General features: G+C 51.6%; 1 protein-coding gene across 15 annotated transcripts in view; it reads right to left on the bottom strand.

The window, feature by feature from the left end:
* The window catches only part of TRIP12 (thyroid hormone receptor interactor 12), a 1,120,962-nt gene that overhangs the window by 1,047,239 nt on the left and 52,619 nt on the right, over positions 1–21,104 (bottom strand). For all 15 annotated transcript variants that reach the window (XM_085634980.1, XM_085634991.1, XM_085634979.1 and 12 more), the window contains exon 3: positions 6,943–7,089. In XM_085634980.1, coding sequence (XP_085491106.1) covers positions 6,943–7,040 — 98 coding nt within the window. In that variant the 5' untranslated portion in view covers positions 7,041–7,089. The remainder of the gene's footprint in view (positions 1–6,942; positions 7,090–21,104) is intronic.

Below are 21,104 nucleotides of genomic sequence, written 5' to 3'. Positions count from 1 at the left end.
ACAGTATAAGGTTCTTGACAACATAATGCCTGAAGTTCACTCACCCTGCGGGCCGATGTAATGGCCACTAGGAACGCCGCCTTCCAGGATAGGTGCTGCAATGAAGCCTTGTGAATAGGTTCAAAAGGCTCTCTCATCAGTCTGGACAGCACCACATTCAAGTCCCAAGAAGGCGAGGGAAGTCTGACAGGGGGGAACACCTTCTTCAAGCCTTCCAAAAAATCCTTGACCACAGGAATCTGAAAGAAGGACGTCTGTGAAGGGCACTTCCTGTAAGCAGTCAAAGCAGCCAGATGAACCTTAATGGAATGGAAATTAAGGCCAGACTGCGCCAGATGCAAAAGGTATGGAAGGATGACATCTTCCTTACATGTTGTCGGATCAAAGTTCTTGGACTTACACCAGATACAGAACCTCTTCCACTTGTAAGCATAGGATGTCCTAGTGGAAGGTCGCTTAGACTCCTTCAGAATGTCCATACAATCGTCTGGTAGATTCAGATGACCGTATTGCACTATTTCAGGAGCCATGCCGCCAAACTCAAAGACGAGAGGTTGGGGTGCACCATCCGCCCCCCGAACTTCGTGAGAAGGTCCGGCCTGCACGGCAACCGCATGTGAGGAAGGAGAGACCGGTGAAGAAGGTCCGTGAACCACCACTGCCTGGGCCACTCCGGGGCGATCAGGATCATCCGCGCCCTGGACTGGGACAGCTTGATGAGCACCGCCGGAATCAGGGGAATGGGTGGAAAAGCGTACAGAAAGCTGTTCGACCAATCGATCCATAGCGCATTCCCCAGCGTCCCCCGCTGGTAGTACCTGGATGCGAAGTCTCGGCATTTGCTGTTTTCGGCGGTGGCGAACAGATCTACGTCTGGAGTCCCCCACCTTGCGAAGACTTCTCCTAGTACTTCGTCGTTTATGACCCATTCGTGGTTTTCCTGAATCAGCCTGCTCAAGGCGTCTGCCTGAGCATTCTGCACCCCTGGCAGATGTGTGGCCGTGATCGTCAATCCTCGGGCCAGCAGCCAGCGCCAGATCGCCTGCGCCTCCTGCGACAGAGTGCGCGATCTCGACCCCCCCTGCTTGTTGAGGTAATACATCGTGGTTGTATTGTCCGTCTGTATCAGCAGCGAGTTGGTCTGGAAGGACGGAAGGAAAGCCTTCAGTGCCAGGAAGACAGCTCTGAGTTCCAGGAAATTGATGTGGTACGTCGATTCCAAAGGAGACCACTTCCCCTGAATCTGCAGGTCCCCGGAATGCGCACCCCAGCCCTGGAGAGAAGCATCCGTCACCACATTCGTCGTGGGAATGTCCTTGTGGAAGGGAACCCCCCTGAGGAGGTTTTCCGCCGAACACCACCACTTCAGAGACTGACGAGCATGTAGAGACAGTCTGATCTTGTCGTCCCAAGAGCCTGTCTTCTGATCCCACTGATCCTCCAAGCACTCCTGCAGTGGTCGCATCTGTAGACGTGCGTGCGGAGTGAGGAAGATACAGGAGGCCATCGATCCCAGCAGAGACGACACCTTCCTCACAGTCGTCGATGGAGCAGTCCTGAGGTCCTGAGCCTTCCGAAGGAGTGATAACCGTCTCTCCTCCGAAGGAGACACGCTTGCTGACCGCGTATCTATGGAGGCCCCCAGGTACTGTATGCACTGTACCGGAGATGGGACCGATTTGGACATGTTGACGTGTAACCCCAGCTTGTTCAAGAGCTCGCACGTCCAACGGAAGTGTTCTTGCGCTTCCTCGAAGGATGACGCCTTGATCAGCCAATCGTCCAGATACGGGTAGACAAACACCTTGTTCCTCCGCAGGTGTGCCGCCACCACCGCCATGCACTTCGAAAAAGTCCTGGGAGCAGACTTTAGCCCGAATGGCAGTACTGTGTATTGATAGTGATTGGCGCCGACTTGGAATCGCAGGAACTTCCTGTGCTTCTGTGCTATGGGCACATGGAAGTACGCATCCTGTAGATCTATGGCACAGAGCCAGTCTCCCCGTTGCAGCTGAGGGTAAATCTGGTGCAACGATAGCATGCGAAACTTTTCTCTGCGAATCCACTTGTTTGCTTGTCGCAAATCCAGAATGGGCCTGAACTCGTTCTTGTCCTTCTTGCGAACGAGGAAGAACCGAGAGTACAGACCTCTTCCCCTTTGAGACAAAGGTACTTCTTCTACCGCCTTTTTTCTCAACAAGATGTCTGCCTCCGCCTGGAGCTCCCTCAGCTGGAAGCGAGAGCTGACCGGCGGAATCGCTGGAGGCGGGCTGATGAACCGAAGACTGTATCCATTGCAAACAATATTCAGCACCCACTTGTCCTGAGTAATTTTTCTCCACTCTGCCGGAAAAAATCGAATGCTTCCCCCCACTGGAGTGGGTAACGGTTGAGGGGGAAGTAACAGCTCAGGGCCGAGACCCGGCCGGGCCCTTGTTTGTGGTAGTAGCCTGCTGGCCACCTCTGCCCCTCTGGCGCTTCTGGAAGGGCTTGCGGAACTGCTGCTGTTGTGGCTGCTGCTGTCCCGAGCCCTGCCCACGCCCTCGGCCTGACGACCCGAACCTCCTCTGGAACGGTCGTTTCTTTTTCTCGGCCTTCTCTAACCCGACGGCCGTCAGGGTTTCCGCTTCAGCCTTCATGCGGGCCATTTCATCGTCCGCATGCTTCCCGAACAGGGTCTCCCCCGAGAAGGGCAAGTTGGCCACTCTCTGCTGCGCCTCCGGCTTGAGGGACGTCAGGCGCAACCAGGAATGCCGCCGCTGGTGGACGCCATGACAGTAGGCGTGGGCGGCCAATAGCGATATATCCGCTGCTGCGCTGATCGTTTGGTTAGAAACCAGCATGCCTTCGCGCACCGTCTCCAAGAAGTCCTCCTTCTTGTCTCGTGGCAGGAGGTCCGCATATTGCTGCAGGGATTCCCACAGGGCCCAGTCGTAACGGCCCAACAACGCCCCTGCACTCGCCGCCTTCATCGTGGTGGCAGCGGTACCACACACCTTCCTGCCCGCAGAGTCCAGCCAGCGGCTTTCCTTGTCCGGTGGCACCGTGGAGGCCGGGGCGGTCGCATGTTGTTTTCTCGCCGCCGTCACGATAACCGAATCCGGTTTCGGGTCCCCTCTCAAGAATGACGGATCCGACTCCGGGGCCCTATATTTCTTCATGAGCCTGGACGGAGCGGCCTTCGCTGTTGCGGGAGTGAGGAATAGTTCCAAAGCTGGTTCCACCAGTCCAGGCACGAGAGGCAGGAGGGGGCGAGACAAGTGTCTTTTATGAAGCGTCTCAAATATCACGGACGTCGTGGGTGTTGGAACCGTCACCGTGATATTCAGCTTCGCAGCCCCTCGCAACAGCACCTCCTGGAACGAGACCAAGTCGTCCACCGGCGACACCCTAGTCCCCGGGGAGTCCGACAGCGTCGGGGAAAGGTCCCTGTCCGAGGAGCGCGACCTGGACCTATACCTTCTGCGGCGTCGTCTAGAGTCTGACGAGGATCGCCCTCGGCTCCGCGATCGTCGCCTCCTGTGAGAGCGGGAGCGCGACCTCTTCGGCTTAGGCCTGTCCGCCGGTCTCGCTGGTCCAGGCGACCGTGGGCGTCGTGGCTTCGGGGTCCCTTGCGGCGGAGTCGGGTACCGTGGAAGGGAAACAGACCTCGGGGGGACCGGCGGCGGCACCGCAGGAGTGCTTGGCAGCAACAGAGGCCGGGGTGGCGGAGACATCCGCGGCCGCGGAGGAGGCGGTGGAGGAAGTGGAGACGGTGGTGGAGGAGGTGGCGGTGGTGGTGGCGGTGGCGGTGGAGGAGGCGGTGGCAGAGGTGGGAGAGGAGGAGGAGGCGACGGAGACCTCCGAGGCGGGGTATACACCACTGAGTACACCGATCCCGCCGACTCTCTCTTCCTCGACGTCGACGTGTGCCTCGACGTCGACCTGCGCCTCGACGGCGACCTCCGCCTCGACGGCGACCTCCGCCTCGACGGCGACCTTCGCCTCGACGGCGACCTCCGCCTCGACGGCGACCTCCGCCTCGACGGCGACCTTCGCCTCGACGGCGACCTTCGCCTCGACGGCGACCTTCGCCTCGACGGCGACCTCCGCCTCGACGGCGACCTCCGCCTCGACGGCGACCTCCGCCTCGACGGCGACCTCCGCCTCGACGGCGACCTCCGCCTCGACGGCGACCTCCGCCTCGACGGCGACCTCCGCCTCGACGGCGACCTCCGCCTCGACGGCGACCTTCGCCTCGACGGCGACCTTCGCTTTCTCGACGTCGATCTCCTTCTCTTCATCGACGGCGAGTTGCGATCCCTCGACGCCGAACGCCGACGCCGGGTCTTCTCTCGACGTCGACCGCTGGACGCAGTCGAAGACGGCGTCGTCGCCGACGACGCCGATGTAGTCGACGGCGGCCTATTCAGGTCCCTCGACGCCGATCGTCGACGCCGTTTCTCCCCAGAGCCCTGGGGAGACGGCGAACAGACGGTGGTCATCCTCCTCGACGTCGCCGTCGACGCCCTCGACGTCGACGGGGAGCGGGAGCGTTTACTGGTCTTCCTGCCCCTGGGGAGCCCCCCAGAGGCCTCAGCATGGGCCAAATCAGCCCCTCCAGACCCACCTGGTGCCTTCAGTCTTCGCTCCTCCAGAGCTTGAAGCCTGCTCTTCATCCTGTCCCTCAGGGTTCTTGCTGAAAACGAGTGGCAGATGGTACAGCCTTCAGGCACGTGGGACTGGGGAAGGCAAGCTATGCACACCTCGTGTGGGTCAGTTTTAGCCTTCTTTCGACCACATTCCGGGCACTTGTCGAACAAGCCAGGCATGTTGACAGTACCAGCTATTAATCACAAGAAAAAGTGACAAAAATTGCCAAAATCTCAATGAAAAACCTTGAAAAAGGTAGAGCTCAATGCTCCAGGGTCCTGCTAGCAGGAGCCGGAAAAAAGAACTGAAAGTAAATGGGACCTGCTGGGCATTCTGGGATACTGGGGAAAGTTCTGGAAAACTGGAAAGTTTTCTTAAAGGCACAGTATCCTGTTCCAAGCCACATAATGGCAGCCTATGGGGCTTGTCTGTCCACTCCTTCTTCTCTATCATTCCAGTGGCTTTTGCTGGTAGAGGCAGGGTTTTTTCCTATGGGGAGAAAAACTGGACAGGCAGTGCTGTTTGTGGATTTTGGTGGAATTCTAGTTGAAGTACTGGACAGTGTAGCCTGTGGGTATAGGCTGCATTATCTGTCTTTAAATTAAATTCTCTCTTAAAGGTGTATGCAGGTCTGCATGATTTGTCACCTTTTAGAGATTATTTTTTATTGCTCCGGGGTCCGCGCACATGGGCGGGACTATTCACTAGATTATGACTATACACAGAGATCCCCTACTACAGAACCAGTATTAGCCAGGAATGCTTGGCACATGGTTAATTTTGTGAAACAAGTTAATGGGATGTATCTTTGTAGCTGTTGGGAACGAAACCGTCTCGGGGCCAAGCGGGTTGACATGGCTCTGTTCGTGGGAGAGCCGGAGGTTACTTCCGTCCAGCACCGGACGCTGCTGTCACGTTTTGGCAGTTCTGTCCAAGAGAAAGGCGAATAACTGTGCTCATTTACCCGAGGTTGGAGCATTGAAGTGAGTCTCTCTCACTTACCACCATAGAGCCATAGCGATCTGTTGGATTTCAGTGGGTTTCTGATCGGCTTTAGTGCAAAGCAGTAAGTGCTTGACAGATGTCAAACAACAAAGCACCTTCACTAGAAAGAAAACCTGACAACTTTGTGACTACAAAGCTAGGCCAGTTCTTAAAATGGATGGTGAGCTTTGGAAGGTTAAACTAATGTGGAACAAGCGGCCGTGAAAGTGATCGTGATCAAACATCAAAGCGGCTGTGCGGCCGAAAAAGTGAAAGCAAATGGTGTGCAGGCTGCCAAATGGTGCGCGCGCCCGGCGCACATGCACTGTATTTGGAGGCCTGAAAGCACTCGTTTGCACTTCCAGATCCCCCATTTACTAAAGCTCTCGCGAGAGCAGCGTTAAAGCGCTGGCTCAGGCGTGACCTAAAAATTGCCATTCGAACAGATCTTTTCCCTTCTCTCTCTCTTCCAACCATGCCAGCTCAGGACCAAAGCTATACGCAAAATCTCATACTGGACAACACAGTGCAATACCCAGCTATGCAGGCTATTTCATAAGAAATACCATTAAGGCACCTGCAGAACTTTTCAAAACTACCAGCACGCTAAACACCATAAACCTGCGCACCCGTCTCACACTTCTTCATTTACAACACTGCTACGAGCTGCGTTCCACACATTATAGCCACACCTCAGTGGCCATCAAACGAGACATGGAAACACTTCCCACATAGGATCAAAACAAAGACAACATCCTTTTAATCACAAATCCTACATGGTGTAGCATGATACCCATGTAAGCAAGTGCTCAGCATATCGACGTAGGGATAGTAAGTGCTATATAAGTTCTGCAAAACAATATACATCTTCAAGGTACGCAGAGGTTGAGTTCGGGTAGTAAATCCATACCCTCTTTTGTGCACTTAAGTTGTCGATATTTCATCCCTTTGTATTTTGGTCACAATATTGTGTCCATTCCATATTGTGTCCTTGATATTCACTACGATAATCACTGGATTGGATTTTAATTAAAAAAAAACACAGGTTTATAAACGCTACATTGGAGGACAGCGAGATAAAATTTCCCAAAAACATACACGTTTGTGCAAAATGTATGTGCGTGTGGAAAATAAGTAGTGGGCACTGCACATTAAGGGCTTTATCATTCAAATGGGAAACATTTGTTTTCTAACCATCGCTTCAATGTAAAATTATCAGTTAAAATAAATCAGATGACATTACACTTTCCAAGACAACCATACAAATGTATTTGAAGTAGATATGTCCTTTTTTATATTTATAATTATTTGCAGAAGTGGATTTACCTTCCACCCGATGAGTCGTCTTGTGGATGGGTCCCGGCTGTGTTCCTCAGTGAACGTCGCAGTGACCCCCCTGGATTGTTATTAGGCCGGTTGGACATTGGCACCTTTCTCCTGAAGGGACATACCCTTTCCAGATATTACCATTCACTAGATCAAAATAGAACAGAAAGAAAGAAAAATCATACTATGCCGAAAAAGGTTTATTTTACATTCAATTCAGATTAGTTAACCTACCTAATTTTGCTTTCAGTTACCAAAGAGACAAACTTTGGACCAGTATTCAAGCAGAGGATTAGTAGGCGGTTTGCTGTGATGTATGCTAATTAGATTGAGAAAGTAAAAGGTAAACTTGGTGCTGTCAAGTCTTTAACCTTTGGGACAAGGACTACACAGGGGTGTGCTCATCTCCCCATTGCAGTTTGCAGTTTCTGAACCCCCTCTAGTCTGCTTGAAATGGAGTGACCAGCTAATGAGGAAGTTTTAGTGATGCAAGGATCAGGAAGACACAATTTTGTATACAAATGCTATTCTGCTATGTGTTATCAATCCTGGCCATACCATCGCTTTGTTCATATATATACTTAAGGAATACACTAGACAGTTGAGATTTATTATCAATTAAGAGAAATCAGTCGTTTCAATTGGCATCTTTGGGTGGGGGTGGAGTGCATGGGGTTAGTCCAACTGCCCCTTTAAAGGAGAGCTTAAACACTTTTGAGAAATTAGGAATAGGCCAAAAACGGAGTTCTGAGACATAATTATGATGAGCTGTTCCTTAAGTTTAGGGATGACGTGAAGAAGAATGGGGAAAAAAAAAATCTTGAATGTGTTATACAGCAGCTGTAGCTTGTAGGCCCGTCTGTTAGCAGCAGAGATGGTGGTATGCTCTTTGAACACCACAATGCGAGGGTGGAAAGATACACGGAAATGTGAAACTCCTTTGAGGGTAGGGGCCAGGCTGCCCTAGCTTTTCTGGTCTACATGGGTTTTTGGGCTCGATAGACTTATCAGTCAGTCACAGAATTATTTTGAGATTACAACAGACCATAAATATATGCACTGAAAAATAAATGCACTTCATTTCCAATAATACACAGCATGATTGAACACAAAACACCAACAGTTTTTAAATCATGAAAAATTACAGTGTGCAGCTTTATATACAAAATGGTCATGTATTGACTCAAAGTAATTAAAGCGATTCACATTGCTTTATACTTGCTCCTGTGCCAGGCAGGCCAAATAAAATATAAATGTAAAGTAGATGGCTTGGTGAATTTGCATATTAACATCTCCGCCTCCCTTTCATAAGGACCATATTGCCAAAGGACTAGTTTAATCCACTGGTGGTTGATCATATGGGGCATAAAAAACGGAATCCCCATTTGAAACCTTAGCTAAAGCAATCAAAGAGACATTTGGCCTGATTTAGGTACTTCTCTTCGGGAAGAAGGCTCTTACCTCAAAAATAGCTTTGGCCCAAAAGTGAGTCCAGGTATCCTATTCAAACCTATCATGTCACCATAAGTAAAATACTATTTTTAAAAAATCTGTTTTCAGTAGGTACATCCAAATTAGAGATGGATGGGGTGGCAAAACTTCCCAACAGCTCCAGACAATATGCTCTGCATAACTCAGTATATTTCAAATATAAATAGCTATTGGGAAGCAAAGTTATTTGATCATTTGAGAAATGGAAGGGTGACCCATTATCCCTTGCATGATTCCATAATGAGGGGGGCTCAAAGCCTTCCTGGAGAAACAGCTGTCTAACATAATTTTGATTTTTCAGGAAACCTTTCAAAGAGTCAGTGACTGCTCCCACCTTAGGTCACCCATATGGTCCTCGCCACAAAAAGGAGGAGGAACAATGTGAGGAAATGGGGTGTATTATATGGTGTGGTTGTGCGATTGCACTGTGATACACTTACCAATCCATTTTAGGTCCAGTAGGTTTCATCTGTAAAATTTTCAGCTCAGCCATGGGTAGCTGTGGCACTGAGCAGCAAGGCTTACAGAGGAGCTACAATCAAGCATTTAAACAGCAACAAAACAACTGAAGAAATAGACGCACTACTCAATAAATCCAACACCAATTTATAAAAATAGACTATTTTTTATAAGAATGTAGACACTAGAATGAAAATAATCGGGTTCCAAAGAAATAGATTTTACAAGTACGAATAAATCAAAGCAATTTCACTAAACAGTGAACAAGCCTTGGCAAAGTCAACGAATTGGAAGCTTGGAAACTGTTTCAAGGTAAACTTGGGTAAGTGTCAATGCAGTCGGTTAGAAGTACTAGGGGAAACAAACGCCGGCACAGAGTTGGTCAGGGGGATCAGCAAGGTCCTCAAGAACAGTTACCTTCACAGGAGGAGCAGTCCAACAGTTTCAGGAACCTTATCCACGTTGCGATGAAATCCTATGGAGTGGTCCTGATGCAAGGGATGGAGAATGCGGACGACCTAAGAATGCTGTGGATGGGCAGGGCTACCTCCATTTACGAAGGTGATGAGGGGGGTCTTGGTTACAGCGTTGATCTCCCACAAAGTCCTCTCTGGTCTGACCGAAGTCCAGTCGCCACTGGACTACCATTCACAAGTTGTCACGGTCTCAGGCCAATCCTTCCTGGGCCTATAAACTTTCCTTCCGAGAGTCTCAGCAACTCTCCAATTGCACTCCCAGGATCAGCAAATTCGGGTGCAACTCTGTGCGTCGGGTCTTGGTTCTTAGTGCTGCACAACGGCTTTGGAAGCGACTTGAAGAGCTTGAGCTACAAACTTGTCCCAGTAGGCGTCTTCAGCTGTTGTGTCCCAGTGCTGCAAACAGGAGGGCTAGTCAGTTCTCTTGACTACATTTAGCTCTGGAGATTGCTTCTCCTTGAGCAGGTCACGGCAGGCAGTCCCTCTCTTCATCAGCCAGAAGGTGCAGTCCATGTCAGTGCAGCCTCTTTGCTGGTCCCTTGTTGCAGCAGGGTAGTCATTCTTTCGAGTCAGTGGAGATCTGAGGTTTGCGTGCCAAGAGTGCTCCATGTGCACTCTGAATGTCCCCTCAGGGCAGGATACTGTTGGCAGCCAGTGGGCTTCAAGGATCCATCCCCCCTGGTGACCCCTTCCAGTGGAGTGCGGCACCTTGCTTTTCCAGGATGCACCATTCTGCTCACTCCCAAGATGGCGTGACCCCTCTCCTGGTGTACAGACTTCCCTAGCCCACCCCCAGGATGTAGCTACCTCAGGGCTACATGCCCCTGGAGAAAATGGCTTGACAACTGGTTTCACCTCTCTGCCTCCCGTGCTAGCCGGTCCACCCCAACAATAGGGCAATCCTTCCGCGTCGGCTACACATCTGAGCTTCAGAGACGGCTTATCCTTTGAAGCCTGCTTTTTGGTGTGAACACCCGAGTGGCTTACTGCAGGAGGGAGGAGACACATCCTTGGCCTAAAATCCCTCATTGCTCTCCTTCCTGAGACTCGCAAGCACGTCTCTCTAGGAGAGCAGAAAGCAGGCTACTTTAGCAGGATACACGTGTGCCTGGAAGAAACAGGAATTTAAAGGGAACAAAGTGGCAGCTTTGCTAAAGCTGCAAACTCCAACAAGTTGCATTAATTTCGACTTGAGATACAAGTCAGGGTTAATGTATAGAGTTGTGTGATAGCTTGGCGAGCCCACTTTGGTCCCACTGTTCAGGAATTAGCACAGCTGAGGGGGGTCAGCGTGCAACCCTGTATTCCCCAATTGAGCAACCACGTCTTTCAAAGGTAAAAAACTGCATTTTCGCGTGATTCACTGTCAGGACAAGTAACACAGAGGTTCTGTGTGTCTTATGTTGCACCCTGCCTTTAGGGCTCAGTAGGCTTGCCAGAGGGGTGACTTAAAAACATGTCCAGGGGAAGCGGAGACTTTGGCATAGTCGGGCTAACCATGCAGGACTGCTCCAACAGTCCGCAGTGGCAGACTTGTTTTTACTTGGGGGACCTCCAGGATGGCAAAATCAGTGCAGCAAGCCCTGGAGTACTCCCTCTAACTTCCATGACCTGGGTGCCAGGGCACCATTTACTAGGGACTTACAGGTAAGTTAGCCATTTTCAATTGGGTATAGCCAATTAGTCACACTTTAGAGTCTGGGCTTTGAGGTCTAGTTAGGAGGCCTCAGTGCTCTCTCAGTCACAAAGATAGCAGCAGCATCAGTCGAAACACGTGATGGTGAACATATAGAGGCATTCCCTTACGAACAACAATTCTATATCTCTTCAAATACAATAAAAAAGAGAATACTAGAGGCTGGCGGGCAGAGCGAAGAAAGTGGCCTCCATCATTTAAGTCTACCCAATAATGTCAAAGGTCACAGAGAAGCCAACAAGGTTCAGCATGCGGCTAGAATTATTCAGCTGCTAAGATCAAGGAAACACGACCTACTGTGTCCTGCACATGAAGCAATACATAACAAGCATTGGCATAGCCAATTTGTCTTGCCAATTGGAGTACCAAATATGCTATAATAATTAAAATATTTTCATGCCACAATGGGAGTGAGCGTATTTATTTATTTATTTTAACTTGGGACTGTTATTAAACCCATTTAAAATTGCTATATGTGTTGAAATGAAACCTTTAAGGTATTTATGCATATTAATTACATCGGCATATTTCATGCTTCCTTAAAGGAGAATACATTTTTAGCATCCTTTAAAGAAAGTAAAATGTATTCCAGGACATACTGCAAACATGAGAACCTGCTTTTACACATTTTTAAAATGATACCAGTAGCATTTTAAAAATAGGTAGGTTTATGGTATGCAGTGCAGCTAAGAAAAGATGTGGTGCAAGCGTCAATTATTTAACGTATTTTCGTTTAATTGTGTCATTTACTGTGGCACCGAATAAGTTTGCTTTCAATTATGGTCTACTGTTACAAATAAAATTATTTTTAAATACAGGTATTCAATTGTATCCACACAGCTACCTTATTATTGCAGCGGTGGAAAACCCAAACCCCTCCCATGCTGCCTAGTAACTCACCATCCAAGAGATGCTTTATAAAGTGTGGCTGCTATGGCAATTAGGTGGATTAAACGCCTGCTGCACAGCTCAGTAAGGAAAATTAACAACTGCAAGGAAGGAAAATATGCTTTATGAAAAGTATATGCCACTGCAGTGGCTCAATGGGGTGAGCACCGGCTGAGCAAGTTAGTGTGAAATTGTTAAATCACAAATTTGGGTCTGGCAGAACTAACCCCTTCAAATCATATTTCTAAACATTTTAAACAAAAGACGAAATACCAGTCAAATATTGCAGCAAAAAACTAAACAACATAAAAATGCACGTAATTTAGACAAGCACACACAGCACTATTTGGTACAATTTACAGAACAATTCGCAAGAATGCACCCACTACAGCAGATTGGTGGGTTGAGGTACTGCTGTGCAGCTCAGTGTGTAATGTGAACCAAAACTGGAAGCAAATCAAAGATGCTGTACAAAAAATGTGTTTACTATTTCCATCACTGGTATGTGAGTTGAGCGCCTGCCGCATAGCGTGCACTATGAATCAATGGACTAGGGCAGGCATTCTTCCCAGTTCGCGGGCAGCACTCGTTTGCCTAAGCAGCATTCACAGATAACATTTGTAACCCTTCTTTATCACAAGTAGGTTCATTTTCAGACGAGGCTTTAAGGACACAGATGCAAATATTAGAAATGTAGAGAACCAGTTTTGAATCCTGGCGGCATAAGCTCAACATCCTGATATTCTGGGCAAATCACTTCATGTTCAGACAAAAGCAAAACATGAAACGCAGCCAAAAGTAAGACTGGCTACAAACACACACTCATAATAAATGATGAAAGCAGCAAAGAAATTAAATTGCACTAAACAAAATAAAAAAACATTTAAAACGGACCCGCTGTCGGTCCCTGGCAAAGGAGGAGCAAGCGGTGGCTGCTGGCAACAGGAGCCAGACAGCAGTATGGGATAAGTAAAAAATAAAAAAGTAGGCCCCGAAACAATGGATGAAAATGGACGCTGAATATATTTAAAAGAAGTTGGGCAGTGCGCTCGGGGAGGGCTAAACACCGGAAGAGGCATGTTGTATGCATGCCCTTGACAAATGGGGAGGACGAAAAATGGAGTGACAATGGTGCCAGCCAATGGTAAGCCTATGGGTGGGCTTTAAGACCACATAGCATATACAGCATGTCTCGGTTCACAACAGTGCATGCATGTTGTCTAGAGCCAAGACCTAAAAAAAAGAGAACTCAAATCAAAGACCTAGAGGCAGAACTAAGCACGCTACCTCCCAGCCCAGCTGCTGCTGGCTGTCACGCCCACTAGTCAGCCTATCAGCACGAAGGGGGTCGGAGCCAAGGCTGCCACCGGCTACTCAACGCCGGCTGCAGCGCGGGAGCGGAAGTTTGGTTAGATCTCCTCGCTCAGAATAATTTTGGAAACTGCTCGCTTTGTTCTTTGCTGCTAATTTTTTTTAAAGAATTGTACTGGTTTTTAAAATGGATTCTCTTACCCGCACGCTTCCTCCCAGCCCAGTTGCTGCTGGCTGCCACACCCACTAGTCAGCCTATCAGCATGAAGGGGGGGCGGAGCCAAGGCTGCCACCGGCTACTTCATGCCGGTTGCAGCGCGGGAGCGCAGCGGGCGCGCCGAAGGAGCACCAAAGGCAAGCCAGTCTGCACCCGTTCGCGCCCTTCCGGGACCTGGGGCCTGCCACTATGTTCGGGGAATCAGCTACACTTTCAGCGAGCTGCTAGCATTTCAAGCTCAACCCACTCACATATTCCAGCATCCTGGAGCAGGGAATCCTGGAACCTAGGATTACCTTCCCTGAAATCTGTGGTGCCAATATAATTGGCCCACCTCCAACTCAACATGGCCCGGACCATAATGCCTTAAAGTTCTCGGTTGTACATCTAAATACTCGTTCGCTGGTTAGAGGAGTAGCTATTATTACACGTTATGATTATAATTGTACGGCTCTCACCCCACTTGATTTACCCCTAGTGGACAACATGGTGATGAAATTTGAGTTTGAATCTGGCGCTGCGCCATTTGTAGGTGTCCTGCTTTATAGACCTCCTCAAAGGATGCCCCTCTTTGCCTACTCCCTGGGAGAACAGATAGCCCACTAGGTAACTAACTATGGGAGGGTTATGCGGATTGGCGATTTCAACTATTGGGCCAATGACACCCTTGGTGGCCCCCAATCGGCTGAGTTGACCGAGCTACTTTATCGGACTAAACCTAACCCAACCCAACAGGTACCCATGCCCACTCATATTAAGGGACATATTCTCGACCAGGTCTGGACTGTGAACATTACTATGTCTCCTGTCTCAGTCTCACCATGCACCTGGTCTGACCACCATATAATCCACTTTACCATTCAAGATAATGTCATGAATAAAAACCCTGGTTTTGCTAGATGCACTCGGAGAAACGGGAACAAGATTGATAAATCTTCATTTCTTGATTCCCTCATACACTCAGCTCCCCCGGGCAATTCCCTACTTGACCTGGCTGATGCCCAGCTCACTAACTGGTTATTGGCCGCTAGTGAGAAATTAGCTTCCCTCAGGAAGATTCACGCCCCTCACTGCCATGATGCTCAAAAATGGTTTTCTATTGAATTGAAACACCAAAAACTAGCACTAAGACAATTGGAAAGAAAGTGGCGAGGCAATTACAAACCTGAAGACAAACAGTCCTATTTAAACTTTTTGAAAAACTATAAAAAAATCTATTTCAACGGCCAAAGTGGCACTTTTTTCTTCTAAAATGTTGTCAGCTACCAACCGCTCGAAAGAGATTTTTCACATTGTAAATGAGTTATCCAACCCTGAAAGAACTCTGTGTATGCGCCCCCCCTTCTCAAACCTTTTGTAACGCCTTAAACCTCTTTATCGATAAAATTTAAAAAATAAAGTCCAGTATCCCTTTCAGTCAAAGGCTGTCCCCTAGCCCCCCTCTCATCACTAATAACAGTTGTCTCTCGCATTTCCCCACAATATGTGAGCATACCCTTTTTAATCTTCTTTCTAAAGTCAAATCTGGATCACCTACCGACTGCTGCCCTCCTAGCATTCTGAAGGAAATTTTCACTGCCTTTCCTGGTACTGCTCTAAATCTCCTAAATGAATCTTTATTCCAAGGCACCGTTCCTGCTACTTTTAAAGAGGTCATTGTCGTCCCACTCTTAAAAAAGATGGGTTCCGACCCGCTAGTTTTGACCAATTACCGCTCTCTCTCTCCCCTTCCCTATCTGGCCAAGATATTGGAAGCTTATGTCACAGGTTGTCTCACTGACTTCTCGGAGAAATCAGAATTCCTTGATCCTCATCAAGCAGGCTTCCGCACGGCACATTCAACCGAGGCAGTAATTCTTACAGTATTAGATACCCTCCGTAGTGAGGCGGATAGTGGTTCCTCACAGGCCACTGTCCTGCTTGATCTCTCCACTGCCTTTGACAACGGATGACCACTCTTTTGGTCGACCGTGTCAGGGACGCTGGAATCTCGGGTCCTGCCTGAAGCTGGATCAACTGTTTCTTGGAAAATCGCTCCCAGGCAGTTCACACTGCTCTGTTCACTGCCCCTGGAGTTAAAATCTCTTGTGGAGTCCCTCAGGGCTCCTCCCTCTCTCCCCTGTTGTTTAATCTTTACCTCCTCCCACTTATCAGAGTCCTGAAGGAGCGCAAAGTCTGCACTTTTAATTATGCAGATGATTTTCAACTTATTTTCTCCATTAGTAATTCTTCTGAGTCGATCCATGCTTTTCAATCCACCATGTTGTTCATCAGTCAATGGATGAAAGAGAACCATCTGAAACTTAATCCGGACAAAACGGAGCTAATTGTAATTGGTGGTATTGATAAAAATCCTTGGGGACCCCATTTCTGGCCCGGAGAGCTAGGTCAGTCTCCTGACCCTTCTAGTTACTCCGAAAAATAAAGAAGAAGATCTGTAAATTTCTCACTCATGATGCTCGGATCCAGGTTATTGTGAGACCGGCCTCGTGGCGTGGGCCCTCCCGACCAGCCAGCCACCCTGCAACCGCACCTGATCCCCGATGTCACAGACTTCCGGCCACCATGGCCCAACAACCCGATGGCCGGCCAAGGCCCCAGCAACACCCAAGACCCTACCACGCATGCCCGAGCGAGAAGCTTTCAAGCCAGACCAGGAGACGCCGTCCCTGTCACACCTCTGGTCTCCTCCCCAAGGAGGGTTTCGATCGGCCACCAGGCCCCCGGTGAGCGGGCGCCTCGCCTGCTGGGCGTCTGGAGTCCCTCCCAGACCCACCTGAACAGATCAAAGGGCCGAGCGACAGGAAATCCCGACACCCCGGCCCCCAGGCACCAAGACCACTCTCAGCGAGGAGTCCGGACTTCAAAGAGGAGGGGGGGGGGGGGGGGGGGGGGGAGTATAACAAGGGGTGCTGAAGGGACGGGAGGCAGAGAAGACCTGGACCTTCGAGAGCCCTGCTGACCTGGTCGCGGCTCGATCGATCCCTGAACGGAAGAACGCTCCCCGAACTCTGAACCATCTGAGCCCTGCTGACGCTGTCGCGGCTCCCCGAACGCTGAACCAACTGAGCCCTCCTGACGCTGTCGCGGCTCCCCGAACTCTGAACCATCTGAGCCCTGCTGACGCCGTCGCGGCTCCCTGACTCCGAAACCACCTGTGCCTGCTGAGTGACTCACGGCACTCTCCTCTATACGAATCAGCAGGAATTGCCGAGAGAAACAACATCCCCCAGCTCGAGGATTGAGAGCTGTGCGCAGGATACTCCGCAGACACACTGAACTCAGAGACTGTCCCGCTACCCCTTTACCCCCCATCACGAAATAGTCGCCGCTTGTGGTGCTGCTTCAATACCTGCATTTCGGATCATAAAGGTCCCTAAAAGCTAACGATAAAGTGATGTCTTACGAAGAACTACTGTGTGGAGTCCCTCTGTCCGAGAGTGCAAGCTCAGCGTGTGCGATCCTAGGAACGAGACCCTTCCAGGAAGGGCCTCCCCCGCCCTTGCTCGGCCTAACTCTGGGAGAGGTGGGTCAAAGGGTGGTCCGGAACGTATTCCGAAGCCCCCCGGAGAACGCCTTTCCAACATTTGGTGGCAGACGACGGGATCCGAACCGACACCTAGAGATCGTGCAGTAAACAGCTGACGCACTACCGGAAAGAGATGGAAGGAGAAACCTCCCTAGGTGCCGCAGGTACCAACACAAGCTCGACATTCCGAGAGGACCAGTTGGAATATTATACGCACCGAGAATTAAAACAATTCTGCAAAGACCTTGGAATCGATACCACCGGATTAAGCACGAAAGAAGATTTCCAGGGAGCATTGAAGACCTGGGTCGAGGCAGGAGCTTCCCTAGCCCAAACAGAAGGAGAGCCGCCAAACGAACCACAAAGCATCCCGGTAAGGAGCAGCGCCCCAGAAGGGGGCCTATCCCCGGAGGAACTAGCAGACCGAGAAAGGGGCCGCAACCACGAACTAGAACTAGCGAAACTGAAAATCGAGGGAGAGCTAAAACTGGCCGAGAAAAAGTTGGCGGTAGAACAATTACGCCTACAAGGAGAACTTGAGGGAAAAAAAACGCCAGAGAGAACACGAAGAAAGAAAACTCCAACACGAACGCAGCCTGAAGGAGATCGAGCTCAAGGCTAAAAGTGAGGAGTCCAGACCCTCGGGAAATCAACCACCCTTCTCCACCGTGGAACCAAAGATCCACATCCCCAAGGATGTGGTGATGGAATATTACAAAAACGACGACATCCAGCAATGGTTCAAGGCCTACGAAGTTGCCATGACCTCCCACCGAGTTCCGCAGAAAGACTGGGGGGCTGGTTTGTGGGGCCAGTTCCTGAGCGAGGGGAGAGATACCCTGCTGGACCTGCCCTCCACGGTGCTGAACTCCTACAGCCACATGAAAGAGGCCCTAGTAGCCAGATATGGGCTCACCCCCGAGATGTACCGGCAACGGTTTCGAGACTGCAAGAAGATACCCGGTACCACATGGGTAGAGTACGTGAACTTTTACAGCCGGGCCTTGGACGGGTGGATCAAGGGCTGCAAGGTCTCCACCTTTGAGGAGTTGTTCGATCTAATCGCGTGGGAACACTTGTCCGCCAATTGCTTTGTGGAGTTACGCCAGCACCTCCTGGACAGCAAGCTCACTGACCCGCGAAAACTGGCCGTCGAGGCTGACCGATGGGTGAACACCCGGGCCTCCCGGGGTCCTGTGGGAGACTACGGTCGCCACAGTCAGGGACCCCCCCCCCGCCAGAGGGGCGGAGGGAACCAAGGCCGACCGAGGGAATTCCCGGGGGGCTCCCAGCACAGTCCCCCCAGAGGCCAACCTCCGCACCTTCCAGCCCCACCTCCAGCCAGTACCGGGCCACCGGGGAGGTCGGGACCCAGAGTCAAGATCACCTGTTTCCACTGCACAACAGACTGGACACTATGCCAGTGACCCCCAGTGTCCCATGTACCAACGACCCGCAACGACAACCCCTCCGGCTCGACAAATGGCCTCCGTAGCCCTAGGAGAAGAGATGGAAGATTCAGAAGAGTGGGAACCAGCCGCCATGGCCCTGGTCTCCCTAGGGGACAGAGAGATGGTCCCCGGAACACCCCTACCCGCCAACACGAAGAAGTACCGACAGCAGGTGACGGTCAACGGTCACCTCGTCGAGGGCCTCCGCGACACCGGGGCGAGTGTCACAGCGGTCCACTGCCACCTGGTCTCCGAAGACCAGATCCTGCCCGACGCCTTCTGTCTAGTCATATCTTCGGACAATTCCGAGAGCCTATGCCGGATGGCCCTGGTACCCTTCGAATTGGGGGGGGGGGGGGGGGGGGGGGGAGTCACCGGTAAATTGAGGGTGGCAGTTCGAACCTCCCAACCCGTAGACTGCCTCCTGGGCAACGACCTCGAGAGTTCCCCCTGGGGACAAGTGGAACGAAGAGCCCATCTAGAGATGATGGGCCTACCCGAATGGGTATGCGCCACCACGCGCTCTATGACTGCCCGATTGCCTTCCTCCGAGGGAGTAGAGGCCATGCCGCTGAACACAGTCACCGTCCCCGAGGTCCGGTACGCACTACCCGAGCCCGACGACCCTCTTCCGGAAGAAGAAACCATTCACGATAATGGGTCAGTGCATCCAGATTCCGAGCCCCTGACCAAGCTCTGGGACCTGCCCGAGATGGCCCAGTGGCACTGCGAGGGAGGTCCCTCCCGAGAAGAATTCTGCCAGAACAGGCCACCTGCCCTTCCCTCATTGGACCCCGACAGCAGGCCGAACCCCAGGCAGCAGGAGACCAGTCCGGCACACACTGGATGTATTGGGAAAACGGCCTCCTGTACAGCGAACAAAAGTCGGCCGAGCTGGGATCGGCCCGAGTACTGGTGGTACCCCTGCGCTTCCGAAGTCTCCTCCTGGGCCTGGCCCATGATGTACCCCTGGCAGGACACTTAGGCGAAGACAAGACTAGTTACCCACTTCTATTGGCCCAAGATGCGAGCAAATGTGGAGACCCACTGCAAGTCATGCCTCACGTGCCAGGCCAGCGGAAAGAGTGGGGGGAAGCGCAAGGCTCCGCTACAACCCTTCCCCGTTGTTAGTACCCCTTTGGAGCGGGTGGGGATCGACATTGTGAGACCCCTGGAACCCAAGACCGCCCAGGGCCACCGATTCATCCTCGTCCTGGTGGACCATGCCACCCGCTACCCCGAGGCCATTCCCCTCCGCACCGTGACGGCCCCTGTGGTAGGTCAGGCCTTGATGGGGATCTTCTCCCGCGTGGGGTTCCCTCGCGAAGTCGTGAGTGATCGTGGCACGAACTTTATCTCCAAATACATGAGGTCCCTATGGCAGCAGTGCGGGGTATCATACAAGTTCACCACCCCCTACCACCCCCAAGGGAATGGCCTAGTCGAGCGATTTAACAGGACCCTGAAGGGGATGATCATGGGCCTCGAAGAACCCCTACGCCGGAGATGGGACGTCCTCCTCCCGTGCCTCCTGTTCGCCTACCGGGAGGTTCCCCAAAAATTTCTGGGGTTCAGCCCGTTCGAATTACTGTACCGACACCCCGTCCGGGGGCCCCTGAGCCTGGTCAAGGAGGGCTGGGAAACGACTCTCCGGGGGACCCCTCCTGACTTGTTCCGCTATATCCTGGCGCTTCGCAACCAGACCCGGAAATTCCGAGAACTCGCCGAGGCAAACCTCGAGGCTAGCCAAGAAGAGATGAAGCGCTGGTATGACCAGAATGCCACGCTGGTCGAGTTTCAGCCGGGCCAACAAGTCTGGGTCATGGCCCCGGTGAAACCCTGCGCCCTCCAAGGCAAGTGGACTGGTCCCTTCAAGGTGGTCGAGCGGAAGAGCCAAGTCACATATCTAGTTGATGTGCAGTCCCCGCGGAACCCCCTCCGGGTCCTCCACGTGAACCGCCTCAAACCCCACTTTGTTAGGACGGAGTTGAGTTTGCTCCTGGCCACCGACGATGGGACTGAAGAAGACACAGAGCCCCTTCCAGACCCCCTGTGTGCGCTAAAGAGACAGATGGCTCCGTAGAGGGGGTGAGACGGTCAACCACCCTCACAGCCCAACAGTCCGACGACTGCCGCCGGCTACTAAGACAATTCACCGACCTCTTCTCCCTAACCCCTAGGGTCACCGACTGGTGTGTCCACGACGTAGACCCCGGCGACAGCCCGCCAGTGAGACACCGAGCCTACCGGGTCCCTGATCGGGTCAGGACCTGCATCCAGACCGAAGTAACCAAGATGTTGGCCCTCGGGGTGATTGAACCCTCCGACAGCCCCTGGGCCAGCCCGGTAGTCCTGGTCCCAAAAGCGGCTGCCCCTGGTGTCGCCCCCGAGCTGAGGTTCTGTGTGGACTACCGGGGACTCAATGCGGTCACCCAAGCGGACGCTCACCCTATCCCCCGCGCAGACGAGCTCATCGACCGCCTCGGGCCGCTCGATGCCTCAGCACTTTCGACCTAACCTGCGGATACTGGCAGATTGTGCTCACTGAGGGAGCCAAGGAGCGCTCCGCCTTCTCCACCCCGGATGGGCACTACCGCTTCAGGGTGATGCCGTTTGGAATGAAGAATGCCCCGGCCACCTTCCA

The sequence above is a fragment of the Triturus cristatus genome, chromosome 11 (assembly GCF_964204655.1).
Source record: "Triturus cristatus chromosome 11, aTriCri1.1, whole genome shotgun sequence".
Taxonomy (NCBI): Eukaryota; Metazoa; Chordata; class Amphibia; order Caudata; family Salamandridae; genus Triturus; species Triturus cristatus.
The sequence above is the reverse complement of the archived record's forward strand: the minus strand, read 5'-3'. Positions and strand labels throughout refer to the sequence as shown.